Source organism: Dipodomys spectabilis, unplaced genomic scaffold (genome assembly GCF_019054845.1).
Source record: "Dipodomys spectabilis isolate Male_0828 unplaced genomic scaffold, ASM1905484v1 ptg000097l, whole genome shotgun sequence".
In the NCBI taxonomy this organism is placed as follows: domain Eukaryota; kingdom Metazoa; phylum Chordata; class Mammalia; order Rodentia; family Heteromyidae; genus Dipodomys; species Dipodomys spectabilis.
In genome coordinates, this window is record NW_024870774.1 from 3,161,606 (window position 1) to 3,176,262 (window position 14,657).

Genomic DNA, 14,657 nt, shown 5'->3' on the forward strand with positions numbered 1-14,657 from the left:
AATTTTGCTTCCAAATCAGGAAAATGAGCTGTGATGTACACCTTGTCTCTCACTCTTGGATCTAAGGCCACTGAATTTTGTAAAAAGTCTGGCCACCAGACTACATTGTGACTCTCTACCTATGCAGCACCTCTATGATACTGTGGGTGAGGCTGGAGGAAAGATGGTGTCACAAGTCACTGGGGCTGAGCTATATGCTTTTTGTGATTTTCTCTTGGTCCCCTGTGTACCTGTTAGAACAGTGACATCTGAAGAAATAATTTATTTATAAGGCTTATAGGTCATGAGGCTGTCTATAGGTGTCAGAAGGGTCCAGAGAAATGGAAGGGTAGTCTGTTTGGGGGAAGTTGGAGGGTCCAGACTTTGGAAGTCATTGACTTCATTTCCATACTCCAAAATGCTTCTCATCCTGTCCTAGGTCAGTTTGGGCTGTCTTCCGCACCACAGTGCAAAGTACAGCTAAGCACCTTGGCCTAAAAGGGATGAGGCAAATGAGGTACTGTAGAGGAGATGGGAGTGCAAGCACACAGGTTTTCTAGGAAAAGTTGCCAAAGAAATCTTTCTTATGTGCTTACTATGTATTAAGTACTGGAAGTTGAAAAGTTCCTATTTTCTTTAAGTTAATATTTTATTTTATGTTTTTGAACGGTCGTGGGGCTTGAACTCTGGGCTTGGATGCTGCCCCTGCACTCTTCCGCTCAAGGTGAGCGCTCTACTGCTTGAGCCACAGCGCCACTTCCGGTTTTCTGTGGTTTCTTGGAGGTAAGAATCTCACAGACTTTCCTGCCTGGGCTGGCTTTGAACCGTGATCCTCAGATCTTAGCCTCCTGACTAGCTAGGATTACAGGTATGAGCCACCAGTGCCCGGCAAAGTTAATATTTTAATGCATATCTTTTCAAACCCTAATCCTTTCAGATCTCAGCCTCCTAAGTAGCTAGGATTGCAGGCATGTAACCAGTACTCAGATGCGTTTTCCTAATTCTACAATGGATGTCTCAGTTTTATCAAGAGTTCAACTTCTACCACCACCATAACACCACCAAATATATTTGTTAAAGCATATTAAGCTGGCGCTGGTGGCTCACACCTATAATCCTAACTACTCAGGAGGCTGAGATCTGAGTTCAGAGCCAGCCCAGGCAGGAAAGTCTGTGAGACTCTTATTTCCAATCAACCACCAGAAAACTGGAAATGGTGCTATGGCTCAAGTGGTAGAGTGCTCGCTTTGAGCTGAAGAGCTCAGGGACAGCGCCCAGGCCCAGAGTTCAAGCCCCATGGCCAACAACAACAACAAAAATTGGAATCATGCCAAGCTATTTTTCAGGCCACTATTTTCTTGACATTTACATGGACTGAACACAATGCCAGGTGGTTTCCCTCCATGTATTATCATAGTACTGTTCATACACAACCATTTCAATCCTCGGAGTCAGTTATGTTACTCGTATTTTGGAGATACACAAGCTCAGAAAAACTAGATAATATGCTCAGGATTGTTCATCTTTGGAAGTCCAGCTTTTGGCCTCTAGCCTAGATTGCTCAGCTACAGCGTTAGTGAAAGGATTGGATGAGGTCATACAAATAAGAGTGCCAAACACTGCATCTGGCTCCAAGCACAGGGCTGCTTCATCTACATTAGTTCCCTTCTCTGTGACACTTGACCATTGATAAATTGTGGCAAAGCAAACTGATCACTCTGAGGGTAAAAAGTGTCCCTACTGTGACAAATAGGACTGGGGGACTTGTTAGAACAGAGGAGAAAAGGACATCCAGTCCACAGAAAGATCTGAGGGCCTGGGACTGTGGTCCATACATTCCAGGGTATTCTTTTTTATTTTTACTTTTCTGCTACTGGGGCTTGGCCTCAGGGCCAGGGCTCTTTCCTTTAGCTCTTTCCACTCAAGGCTTGTCTCTCAACCATTTGAGCCATAGCTCCATATCGGGCTATTTCCTAGTTAACTGAAGATAAGAGTCTTACAGACTTTCCTGCCCAGGCTGTCTTTAAATTGTCATCCTGATATCCCAGCCTCCTAAGTAGCTAAGGTTACAGTTATGAGCCACTGGCACCAGTTTCCAGGTTACTCTTCTTCAAGATTACTTTATAACTTCATCGAACCCTGAACCTTAACTTGCAGCTCAGTGTACAATATAGAATCACCCTATAAACAAGGAACTACATCCCAACTTCCAGGCTGGGCATAGTGTTGAATGCTTGTAATCCAAGCACTCAGAAAATACAGAGCAAGTTGAAGTCAGCCTGGGCCACATAGCAAAATGTTGTCTCAAAAAACAAACAGATAACCATATAGGACATGGTCTTCCAGACCCATATGTTGATTTTTCTTTTCATGTTTTCCCTCTTTTCTGGGAGAGAAGGAGAATCTTAGGGACAAGTCACTCTGTCGACAAGGAAGGAGCTGATATTTCTGCAATAGGACTTGCCCCAGAGTTCTCTTGTGGATTCGTCTGGATTGCCTCTTTCCAGGGAGCCAGCACAGAAAGCTAAGTTCCATCCTCATTCTCTGTTCCAACCTATGAACTTGTTGTGGTACTAACCACAATAGAATTGTTTGATGGTCATGTTCTCTATTAGGTAGGAAACTCTACTATAAAATCTTGGACATTGGGGCTGGGAAGGTGGCTCAGTGGTACAGTGCTCGCTTCGCATGCATGAGGCCCTGGGTTCGATTCCTCAGCACCACATAAGCAGAAAAAGCTGGAAGTGGCGCTATGGCTCAAGTGGTAGAGTGCTAGCCTTGAGCTGAAGAGCCGAGGGACAGCGCCCAGGCCCAGAGTTCAGGCCCCATGACCAACAAAAATAAAATAATAAAATAAAATCTTGGACATGTACCTGATATACAATAAACTATGTAGACATCTGATAAGTGAATGAATGAATGCTCCACCAATTGTCATGTCTCAAGGGAACCCATAGTTGCATTGTTTTGTGCCAATCACTTAAAATATGTGTTCTCTGCTAGGCTCAGTGGTGTATGCTTGTAATCTCCCCATTCTATAGGCTAAAGAAGGAGAATCACAAATTCCGAACCAATCTAGACTATATGGCAAGTCCTTGTCTTAAAAAAAGAAAAATAAAATCCATGCTCCAAAGGCTTAAAATCTACAGGTTTCTCCTCATGTAAATATTTAGACAAACACCATATTTTTTAGGAAATACAGGGGAAATCCTGTTTATTACAATCTTTATATTCTTCATTTTACCAAAGTATTCAAAATGGAGCCAGAGTCTATGGGAGACTTCAAAGCACATGGAATCCTTGGACATATTACAGGACTCAAATAATCTGAAGTTGAATGTCAGTTAGTAATATCGTCTGTGCTTTGCCCAGGCCCTAAATTCAATACCCAGCACGCGCGTGCGCGCGCATACACACACACACACACACACACACACACACACACGTTGGAATGTTCTAATCCTATCTGCCAGCTCTGCTGTGTGGCCTCTGGTGCATGACTTCCCCTCCTGGGCCTGGGCCTTAATTCTCTTCTCTATAAAATCAGGGATGGTGTTGAGCAAGTAATGGAAAGTACAGGCCTTATATGAAAATAAAAGCAATTGAGCCAGACACAAATGGCTCATGAGTACTATCCTAGCAACTCTCAGGAGACTGAGGTATAAGGACTTAGATTCCGAGACTCTTATCTCCAATTAACCAGCAAAAAGAGGGAAGTAGAGGTGTGGCTCAAACGGTAGCCAGGTGGCAGTGAGCCATGTGAGAGAACATGAGGCCCTGAGTTCAAGCCCTAGCACTGGCACAATTTTCTACTTACCCTGTTGTGCATAATGGAACAGTGTCCTTTCCAAACACTTAGGTGTTAAGAGACAGAAGTGGATGCAATCTGAGGAGGCTGAGGTTCTGTTTGTAACCATTAAGGCTGAATGTGCTCCCTCTCTGGAGATTGGATAGGGACACAGGGATGGTGGGCTGAAAGGGGCTTTGTCACACTAAGGGCTTGCCCAAATATGTCTTTTGTGTGTGTGTGTGTGTGTGTGATATGTATCTTTGCTTCCATGTTTATAAAAGTGAAGATTCCAAATACACAAGGCTTCACCAAGTTTGATACATCCCCCCTTCCCTAATCAAAAGCAATACACCCTTCGGCCACCTTCAGACAACTGAGGGAGAAACAGCTAGGAAGGTGAGCTCCCGTCAGGGCCTCAATTCAACCTTCCTTGGAAGGTACAAGAGGGTGAGGTCCCCCTCCAGAGCTTTCTTAGGGAGGGCAGTGGGTTGACTGGATACAAGCAAGCATCAATGCCCTAAGATGCCTCCTGGCTTCTGTCCAAGCAGCTGGCAGGTTCATTCCTCTCCCAGGGTCCTCCACAAACACCACTTCCGGCCCTCCTGCCTCAATCTGGGCTCCTCCTGACTGGATTTCTATACCGGCACCTTCCCTTTCCCCTGCAGAGATTTCTCCCTCCCATCACAATCCTTATTTCAGCCCCTAGGTCTCCCTCCATATCTGTTTCTTGTCCTCTTCCCCTGCTTCTCTTCTCCTAGCCATCCTTCATCAGCACTAGAATGGGTCTCCTTCCTGTCTCCCAGGCCGGCTGTCTCTCTCCCCTTCTTAGCTGTCACCCCTGCACTTCTTTCTTTGTATTCCTCGCGCCCTCTCCCGGCCTCACCGACATCTCTCCTCCCCCGCCTGGCTCTGGCCTCCCCCTGCCTCCCCATCTTCAGATCAGTCTCCTCCCCCTAGCTCCTCTCCCCTCCCGTCTGCCTCACCCCACTCCCCGCCCGCATGCTAGGGTTTCTTTCCACACTGGGGGTCTCGGTACCTCTCTTTCTCCTCTCCACCTGCCTCATCCTTCACCCCGGGGTTAGCAAGAGCCCTTCCTTCTCTACCTGGACTTCCCCCCTCCACCCCCATCATCGCCACAGACTCTCCTCCCCACTTCTCCTCGCTCCTCTCTGCCCCTTTAAATCTGCCTGGCCCAGCCTCCCCCGTGATGCTGGGATGGAGCAAACATTGATTTGTGCTGGGATGGAATCGGAATTTTGATTTTTTTTTTCCTCTCCCAACCAAGGAAGAAAAAAATAATAAAAACACTCCCCTCTTGATAGCCCCTTCCCCCCTTCCCAGCCAGCTCCCAGCTCCTCTTCCCTATCTTCAACCAAGGCAGATTTTCCCCCTACACTATTCTCATCTCCCCCCACCCCTGCCGCCACTCACCCCCCACCCCACTAGCCTGCTCCTCCAGCTGGGAAGACAAGACAGGGGGCTCTCTCCGCTCCTCCGCCGTTCTTCTCTGGCTGGAGCAGCCTCTCCGGAAGGGGAGGGGGCTTGGCTGATCCGGGTGAGGTGGGAGTGGAGGTATCCAGCCATGGATGCTGTGCCTGGGAGGCAGCCTGAGCCCCAGCCCACATGGTGAGTAACCTGCCCCCTCCCTTTTGCCCAGCTGCCCATCCCCACCCTCGGCTTTCTCCCTACAGAGCTTCCTCCATCCCCATCCTCTCCCCAAGAGCCATCTACCCACCTGGCTCTGGCCTCCCCGTACCTTCTCCCTTCACCCCCCCCACCCCCGTTTGCTAAGAAAACCGGAGGAACAGGGCCGAGGGGTACTAATGACAAGAACGCAGGTGGCCTCCGACTCTGCCCAGCCTCCCCCCACCCCCCCCCAGCCCCCCCCCCCCGCCATCCACACTAGGCTGGAAAAGTAGGACTCCTGCCTAGGGTTGGGGCCCCAAGTCCTGGGAGGAGCCCTCTACAAGTTGGGGAAGATTGGGGTGGGGGCGCGGAGGTTTCCCCATCTTCCCAAAGGGAGATGCTGGAAGGTGCTGCCGAATGGGGGGTGGGGTGGGCCAGGGGGCGGTGCTGCTGCTCCACAGCTACCGGCCAGGGAGCGGCGGGCAGAGAGGAGGGGCCTTGCTCTCCACTTGCTCCCCTTTTTCTCCGCAGCCACTCAGGATGAGGGTCCGGCCCTGTCTGCCCGCGCTGGGGCCCCTCCGCCCAGCCCCAGTCTAACTGCCCCCGCCTCCAGGCCGCGCCCGGCCCCCAAGCCCCCAGCCGGCTCTCCAGCCCCAGGATGCGCTGAGCCGCCGGGGGGCTGAGGCCGCGCGAACTACATGCATGTCCCCCGGGGGCAAGTTCGACTTTGACGACGGGGGCTGCTACGTGGGGGGCTGGGAGGCGGGGCGGGCACATGGCTACGGCGTGTGCACGGGGCCCGGCGCCCAGGGCGAGTACAGCGGCTGCTGGGCGCACGGCTTCGAGTCGCTGGGCGTCTTCACGGGGCCCGGCGGACACAGCTACCAAGGCCACTGGCAGCAGGGCAAGCGCGAAGGGCTGGGCGTGGAGCGCAAGAGCCGCTGGACGTACCGCGGCGAGTGGCTGGGCGGGCTGAAGGGGCGCAGCGGCGTGTGGGAGAGCGTGTCCGGCCTGCGCTACGCCGGGCTCTGGAAGGACGGCTTCCAGGATGGCTACGGCACCGAGACCTACTCCGACGGAGGTGCGGGGCGCGGCCCCCTACGGTTTGCTCATCCGCATGAACCTCCCGCCAGCCCGGCCCACGTGCCCCTTCCCCAGCCCGGTGCCCCCTCTGCGCCCCTCTTTCTGTTCCATGAAGACTCCCCTTCTCAGCCCCCATCTCTCCCACCAGCACCACCCTCAGGCCTCCCTCTGCGACTGTCTCCAGCCTGCGCTTCCTTCCCCAATCTAGCTGTGCCTCGCACCTCCCCTTGTCTACTGGCCTGACCTCTCTCTTCTATTTCCTCCTCCATCAGCCTGTACCTCGTGGTCCTGTTTGCCTGTCCTATGTCCATTTTATACACATCCTCCGTCGGCCTGTCCCTTACACTGGCCTCCGGCCTTTCTCACACCCAGGCCTGTCTGTCCCTCCCCCTTTCTCCTGCTCCCTGTCTCCTTGGCTCTCCCACACCTTCCAACCCAGACTGGCCTGGCCCCAGCTCCCAAGGCCCTTCCCAGGCTCCACTCCCACCTGACACTTGGGCTTGTGGGGGGGGGGGATCGCTGGGTTTGAGGGATTCTGACACTTCCTCCTACTCCTATCCACCGACAGGCACCTACCAGGGCCAGTGGCAGGCCGGGAAGCGCCATGGTTATGGGGTGCGCCAGAGTGTACCCTACCATCAGGCGGCGCTGCTGCGCTCACCTCGCCGCACCTCGCTGGACTCAGGCCACAGCGACCCCCCGACGCCACCTCCACCCCTGCCCCTCCCTGGAGACGAGGGAGGCAGCCCAGCCTCGGGCTCCCGGGGAGGCTTCGTGCTGGCTGGGCCCGGGGACCCCGACGGGGCGTCCTCCCGGAAGCGCACCCCGGCCGCAGGTGGATTCTTCCGCCGCTCTCTGCTGCTCAGTGGGCTCAGGGCTGGCGGGCGCCGCAGTTCCCTAGGCAGCAAGAGGGGATCCCTGCGTAGCGAGGTGAGCAGCGAAGTGGGCAGCACAGGACCCCCAGGCTCCGAGGCCAGTGGGCCCCCAGTTCCTGTGCCACCCACCCTCATCGAGGGCTCAGCCACTGAGGTATACGCCGGGGAATGGCGCGCCGATCGGCGAAGTGGCTACGGAGTGAGCCAGCGCTCCAACGGGCTGCGCTACGAGGGCGAGTGGCTGGGCAACAGGCGGCATGGCTACGGGCGCACCACCCGCCCCGACGGCTCGCGTGAGGAGGGCAAGTACAAGCGCAATCGCCTGGTGCACGGAGGACGCGTCCGCAGCCTCCTGCCTCTGGCCCTTAGGCGGGGCAAAGTCAAGGAGAAAGTGGACAGGGCTGTGGAGGGTGCCCGTCGAGCCGTGAGTGCAGCCCGCCAGCGCCAGGAAATTGCTGCTGCCAGGTGGGCATCTGGTGTACAGGGTACAGAGATAGGGGAGGGGTGTCCAAGGGAGGACCAAGACTCCAGGCCTAGGACTTGGTGGGGAACAGTAGGCCTAAGGCCAGGCAGTGGTAGTCTTGGAATATGGGCTGTTTATATCTGAGGCTACAGGTGGGTGTGGGTGTAACTGTGGGTGGCCGGGTATTGCAGGGAAGTGGTGTAAGACTGTGTGTCTCAATGTCTTTTGTGTGGAGATGTGTATCTATGTGGGTGTAGCAAGGAGCTCTGCATTGTGCAGGCCCAGAAACCTCTTGGAACACAGACAAGTCCCCAGTCTTCCTCCTCTCACAGCCCCTCCAGGCTTAAAGCCTCAAGTTGAGAGCATCTGTCCTGAGCCCAACAATCCCTTCCTGAATGGGTTCCAGCCCCAGCCCATTTCAACCTTGGTCCTTGAGGAGGTCTAGATTGGACAACTGAACTACACACCTGAAAAACTAGTCTCCTCCAGGTTTACCTCCTCTGTTTTCTTTTACCCAAGTGGTAAAGGTTTAAGGGGAGGAGGCTAGTAAGATTTTCTTTCTGTAAATCAGACTGAATTTCCATGAATCAGGAACCTTGCAGAACCAATAAGAATATAATGTAAGCCAAATGTGTAATTTTGTTTTCCACTAGCTACATTTTTTTAAATGAAAAGAGGGCTGGAGGTGTGGCTAGGAGAGGAGAGGTAAAGGGCATGAGGCAAGCATGACACCCTGAGTTCAAAACCCCAGTACCAGCCCACAAAGAGAGAGAGAGAAAAAAAGAGCAGATGAGATGAATTTAACAATGTATTTAAACTACTATTTTCAAAATACCATTTCAACTCACAATCAGTATTACATTACTGAGAATTTGCATTCTTTTGAAATAAGTCTTTGAAATCTAGTGTATATTTTATACTTGCAGCATGTCATTTCCATTTAGATTATCCAAATTCCAAGTGTTTACTAGCACCCATGTCTTAGGACTACTGAAATCTATAGCACAGCTCTAAAGATAACAACAAAAAGAAATTGTAATAGGATTCATGGGCCCTTGGTTTATACAACTTACGCATTTGAATTTTTATATATTGGATGATCTTTAAACACGATGTAAGCCAGGTGTAGTGATGCATGCCTTCCTAATTCCAATAAGGCAGATGTATTGAAAGTTCAAAGCCAGCCTGGGATACATAGTGAGACCCTGTCTAAAAAAAAGTCTAAATAAATAAATGGAATGAGGGCATAATTTAGGGATTTTGTTGAAATTTGCAACTGTTTCGGAGGGCCAGAGATTAGGAGATTCCAAATATGCTCCAATGAATTGGTATAATGAGTGATAGGTTTTTATGTGCTTTGGTGTGTTTATGTGGGTGTGTGGTGTGGGTGTGCCTGAGTGTGTGTGGATGGGTGGGTGTATATACATACATACATGTGTATATGACATACACATGTCAAATCTAGAGTAGATCTAGAGTAGACTGTGCATCTTTAGATGTATCTATGTATAATGGTGTTAGAATGCAGACCTTAAACCAGGAAAATGGGAGGTCAGAGCCCCAGAGAACATTTTGGGCAAGATAGGGTGGAGGCATGTGCAGGAAAAAAACTGATCTCAGTAACTAGAGGATCAGGCAGTGGGAGGAGGCTGGTTGGTCTCCCCAGAAACAGGCATAGCAACTCTCATTGGCTACTGGCTGCCATGGAAACAGCAGAGCCTCAGCATCAGGTGCATCTGCCAGGTAGCTTCAATCTGACTTGATGCCTGAGTGCAGATTAAGTCTACTGCCTGGACATGATTGTGTACACCTCCCACTTATAAAAACACAGTTTCTTGCAAGTTGTACAGCCTTCATCAGAACTCAGTGCAAACAAGCAGTATCAAATCTTGATCCTCACATCTGCCTGGAACCCTGAGATCAACTCAGTTTCAGGACAAGATTAGTCATATACAGTTGGAAAGCCCTGACAGAACAACATCTGAAATCTCTCCAAAGTAGGCTCTAAAGCGCCTTGATTTTCAGAGGTTGGAGGGAAGGAAGCTGACCGTGTCTTCTAAAGTACATAAACAAGAGGTGAACCTAACACTACACTGGACATCACCAGACCTTAGTTCCAGACTGCCTTTCTGAGTGCTCTATATAGTTTTTTTTTTTTTTTTTTTTTTTTTTGTCAGTCGTGGGGCTTGAACTCTGGGCCTGGGCGTTGTCCCTCAGTTCTTCAACTCAAGGCGAGCGCTCTACCACTTGAGCTACGGCGCCACTTCCTCCAGACTGCCTTTCTAAGCCAAATAGACTAGACCTGTGACAAGCACATCTGATCACCACTATCTCTGCACCACATCTCAATCAGGATTACAGAATTAACTTAATGATTCTAAGCCATCTATGATAAATCGCAGAGGGCAAAGGGAAGGGTAAATTAACACATCTGAAATTAGAGAGAAAACTGAGAAACTATAATGGGTAAAGGACTGACAATGCTTCAGGTGATCTGTACCTAAAGAGTAGAGCATGATGGGAGAGACGTGTGGAAAGGAGACTAAATGCTTACCCAGAAGGTATAATCACCATGTTGAGAAAGCATGTTGGTAAAGAGAGGGACTATGATCATTGTAAAAGGGACAACCCAGCCCTACTCCCAACTCCAGAGCCACAGGGTCAGGGAACAGTGGCAGTGACAAAGGAGAGGCCAGATAATACTCTTCTATACTAGAAGAGGTAGGATTAAATTAGAGGGCTGACAGTAGAAAGGGGAAAAGAGGGGGTAGCTGAGAACAACTAGGTTGGGGAGAGGTGAAACTGCTAGGACAAGATCAAGGTAACAGGATAGCACCCTGAACCCCACCGGAAGGCATGTGACTCCAGGGGGCTCTGGAGGCCTTGACAACAGAAGAGTACTGCAAAGCAGGCAGTAGGCATTACTGAAAATTCCAAGAGGTACTACAGAGTACATGCTAAACGGAGGAAGGCTCCAGTTTCACTGGGGCAAAGAGCAGGACAGCAATGGAATAACAGTTCAAGCAGCACCTGGCCCTGAGGCTGGAAGAAGGAAGTGTTACTACAGTATGCAAGGACAGAAAAGTGTGAGAGAAGCTGGAAGGTGTGATTACAGCAAACAGCTCAGGTCTGAAAGGGGAAACTAAAGGGGATGGTGGCCTGGCCTGCCTGGGAGGGGAGCAGCAGGCAGAGCAAGGAAGGCTGAGGACTCCAGAGGTGAACTCACAGCAGAAGAATATGGTAGGAGTATGGGGAGAGGGATGGAGCATCTGAGCAAGTGCTTATTTAAAATGGGGGAAGACTTTCTAATTTCTTATCCTTGGGGCCTGACAGGGCAGCAGATGCTCTCCTAAAAGCAGTGGCAGCCAGCAGTGTCGCTGAGAAGGCTGTGGAGGCAGCACGGATGGCCAAACTGATAGCCCAGGACTTACAGCCCATGCTAGAGGCCCCAGGTAAGGTGTGGGCATCCTAGGGAAAAGAAAAGCCTCTGGGGATCTAGAGAGGTTCATGCATGAAGAAGGGGTGGGAAGCTCCCTAAGGTTCTAGGGACTGGGAAAGGTCAAAGGGTAGAGGGTAGGGTCAAGCCTAGTTGTCTGGGGAGTGGTCCTGGGAACTTATGAGTTAGGGTGATGGGAGGTTTGGGGTACCAAAGTCCTGAAAGATACTTATCAGGGTAAAGCTTCAAGCTCTCTAAGTCTCCAGTTATTGAGGCCCCACTGATTCTTAGCTGTTCCTGCCTAGGCCGCAGACCCAGGCAGGATTCAGAAGGTTCCGACACAGAGCCCTTGGATGAGGACAGCCCCGGGGTTTACGAGAATGGACTGACCCCCTCAGAGGGCTCTCCTGAGCTACCCAGCAGCCCTGCCTCCTCCCGCCAACCCTGGCGACCCCCTGCCTGCCGCAGTCCACTGCCTCCTGGAGGAGACTGGGGTCCCTTCTCCAGCCCCAAATCTTGGCCTGAGGAGTGGGGGGGGCCAGGCGAACAGGTAGAAGAACTAGCTGGCTATGAGGCTGAGGACGAGGCTGGAATGCAGAGGCTAGGGCCCAGAGATGGATCCCCACTCCTGGGAGGCTGCAGCGACAGTTCAGTAAGCCTTCGAGAGGAGGAAGGGGAAGATGAAGAGCCCTTGCCCAAGTTGAGGGGCCCAGGGGGCTTGGAGTCTGAGCCTGTCACCACACCGGTCCTGAGGGACCCATCCTCAAGGGGTCCTGATGCTGGGTGCCTGACCGAAGAGTTGGAGGAGCCTGCTGCAACTGAGAGGCCTGCCCAGCCGGTGAGATACCCCTTTTTCCCCTCTTCGTGCCCTCTTTTTAAAGCTTTGCCTCCCACTCTTTTTAGACCTCTGTCTGATCTCCTGGGGGGCTTTAATTTTGACTCAGCTTGCTCTGCCTGGTCAGCTTTGGACAATATCCCACTTCAAAAAAAAGGAAACTTTCAAGCTGGAAAGAACCCTAGAGACCTTCAAGTCCAACTCCCTCATATGATAGTGGGGAAACTGAGGTCCAGAGCACTTAAGAGTGTCTTGCCCCTGGTTACAAACTAATAATTAATGGTAGAATCAGAACATTTTTTTTTCCTGTTCTCTTTCCATATCATTTTCAGCTCCCAGTTTCCTACTCCACCCCCACCCCCACCTCCGCACTTTCTGTCTTTGGTGCCCAGAAATAAAAAAAGGAAAAAATTGTTCCCTCCCTACCCTCACTCTCCCTCCCTCTCTGGGAAGAAGAGAAATGGAGGAGTGGAGAGAGCAGAAAACTGAGAAAGGTGGAGTTTCCTCAGAACTCTCTGCTCTGATTGGTCTGGAGCCTTCTCCTGTCTCCTAGCAACCACATCCTCACCCTTCATCCCTCTGCCTTACTGCAGTATGGGCTGCTGCTGCCAATGTCTGCTACTAAGGCCAGGCACCTTCTGCCTTGCCCACATGATGTGCTGGTGGGAGGAGAATGGTGGGGGAAGGGCTGTCCCTATCTTGAGAGTACCAGAGCAAAGGTGGGGCCCTGCCTGGGAGAAGAGGATGTTTTGCAATCTGAAACAAAGATCAGAGACTGCCCTGCTCTGGCTGTACACAGAGGTATACAGGGCCCTTCAGCTTTGCCAACAAAGCCAGGGCCAGTAGGTGGAACTTAGACGAGACTTGGTCTTCAGGGACTGAGACTGCTTTTCCCTGTCTCTCTCTAGGGAGCTGCCAATCCCCTGGTGGTGGGAGCCGTGGCCCTCCTGGACCTCAGCCTGGCATTCCTGTTCTCCCAGCTCCTCACCTGAGGCAACTTCCTGGCCTCTTTCTGGCTTGGTCACTTGCCTCTCTACCCCCTTTGACCTGCCTTTTTCTCTTTCCCTCCTCCTGGTTGTGTTTTCTCCTATCTTTCCTTCTCTCCATCTTTTCTTTTCTGAGCCCCTTTATTTTTGTCTTACTTTTTCCCTTTCTTCTTTTGGATTATCTCATTTATTCTGGATCTGTCTTCCTTGCTCCCTTCTCTACCCCATCCCCTTCTTTCTCTAGATTGTTTACATATGAAGGGCTTTTCTCTCTCAGAGTTGCTTTCTTCTCTGAGGCATACAAATCTAAGTCAGACCATTGCCCCCATGCCCTCCCCAACGTTTCTTTAAACCTAAACTTTGATGAGGGTGGGGGGTTGGTATCCTGAGGAGTCTCCTGAGTGGAGGAAGAAAATGGAGAAGGATTAATTGAATGCAGGACTAGGTACTAGCTGAGCCCCTGTAGTTTCCTGGCCCAAATGAAAAGCTGGAGGAGCCATCTTTACCCTTACCTTGGAGGATTTTATCTCACCTCCCAGGACCCAGTTAGGTTCTTGCCTAAATTGAACCTTTTCTGGGGAGTAAAGGGAAGTGAACAATGGAATAAACTCCCTAGACTTTCCCTTTCTTTCCTCAGTAGCCAATCCCTCTTCTGAACCCCAAGGATGGCCACTGAGGATGCCATGGCATGCCAAGAGCAATGTGTAGAGGAACAAAAGTATTCAATACAGCCAAGCCCACCCCTCTCAGATTCTACCACTGACCTCTATGCTTCTGTGGTCTGGACTCACTTGTGGCCTTTGATTAAATTCCTAAGGGGCCAGAAGAAGACACATCTACTGCAGAGGGTTAGAGGCATTGAGCCAGGGCACCATTCCCAGCTCTGGTGGCTGTGGTGGGGAAGGTATTTCTGAAAGATGGACCCAGGAATGATAAGAGAAGCTGGATGGGCAGCAACAGCAGCAGCTGTGGCAAGTCTACTAGTCTCCCAGTGGGTTTCCCCCATCACGTTAAAATCTGGTGAAATGGGAAAACAACCTAGAAAGGATCAAAGGAAGCTGATGTCTCCAACACTACACTTCCCAGACAGGGCAGAGGTGGGAGTCAAAGATCAGAAGAGAGGTCTTATTTGAAGGTGTGTGTACCAGGATGTGGCTGATCTCTGGTACTAGCTTTTCCCCTGGGGACAGGAAGCCCTAGGAAAAGGGGACTGTAGAGTCCCCAGGGGAACATTTCTCCCTCCCCTGCATGAGGCAGAGGCCAGCTGCCTGCCAACCCCCTCCCTCACGGAATGGCCCAGCCCAGGAATGCCCACCATACACACCCACTTCTTTTTTTTCTAGTCCAAACTCTGTTAACTCCTTGGCCTGCCTCCCTCCTTCCTCCCCTCTCAACCTTTACTTCTGATTTCTATTTCATGGAATTTGGGATTGAAGTTATACAACAGTGCCGCCAACACCAAGTCTTGCAGGAAAAAAAAAATACAAAGAAATTTAACAAAAAAAAAATATATTAATAAAAAAGTTCAAAAAAAAAAAAAAGGGTGGGAGATTGTCATCTCCTTTGGAGTGCGATGGTTTCCAA

At 51.0% G+C, this 14,657-nt stretch overlaps 1 protein-coding gene across 1 annotated transcript; it reads left to right on the top strand.

The window, feature by feature from the left end:
• The first annotated feature begins 6,093 nt into the window (after positions 1–6,093).
• Positions 6,094–14,540, top strand: Jph4 (junctophilin 4). Its single transcript, XM_042686388.1, is given in 6 exon segments — positions 6,094–6,104; positions 6,106–6,476; positions 7,047–7,818; positions 11,150–11,268; positions 11,558–12,090; positions 12,996–14,540. Coding segments are annotated over 6 exon segments (1,890 nt in total). The 3' UTR covers positions 13,080–14,540.
• The last annotated feature ends 117 nt before the right edge of the window (positions 14,541–14,657 follow it).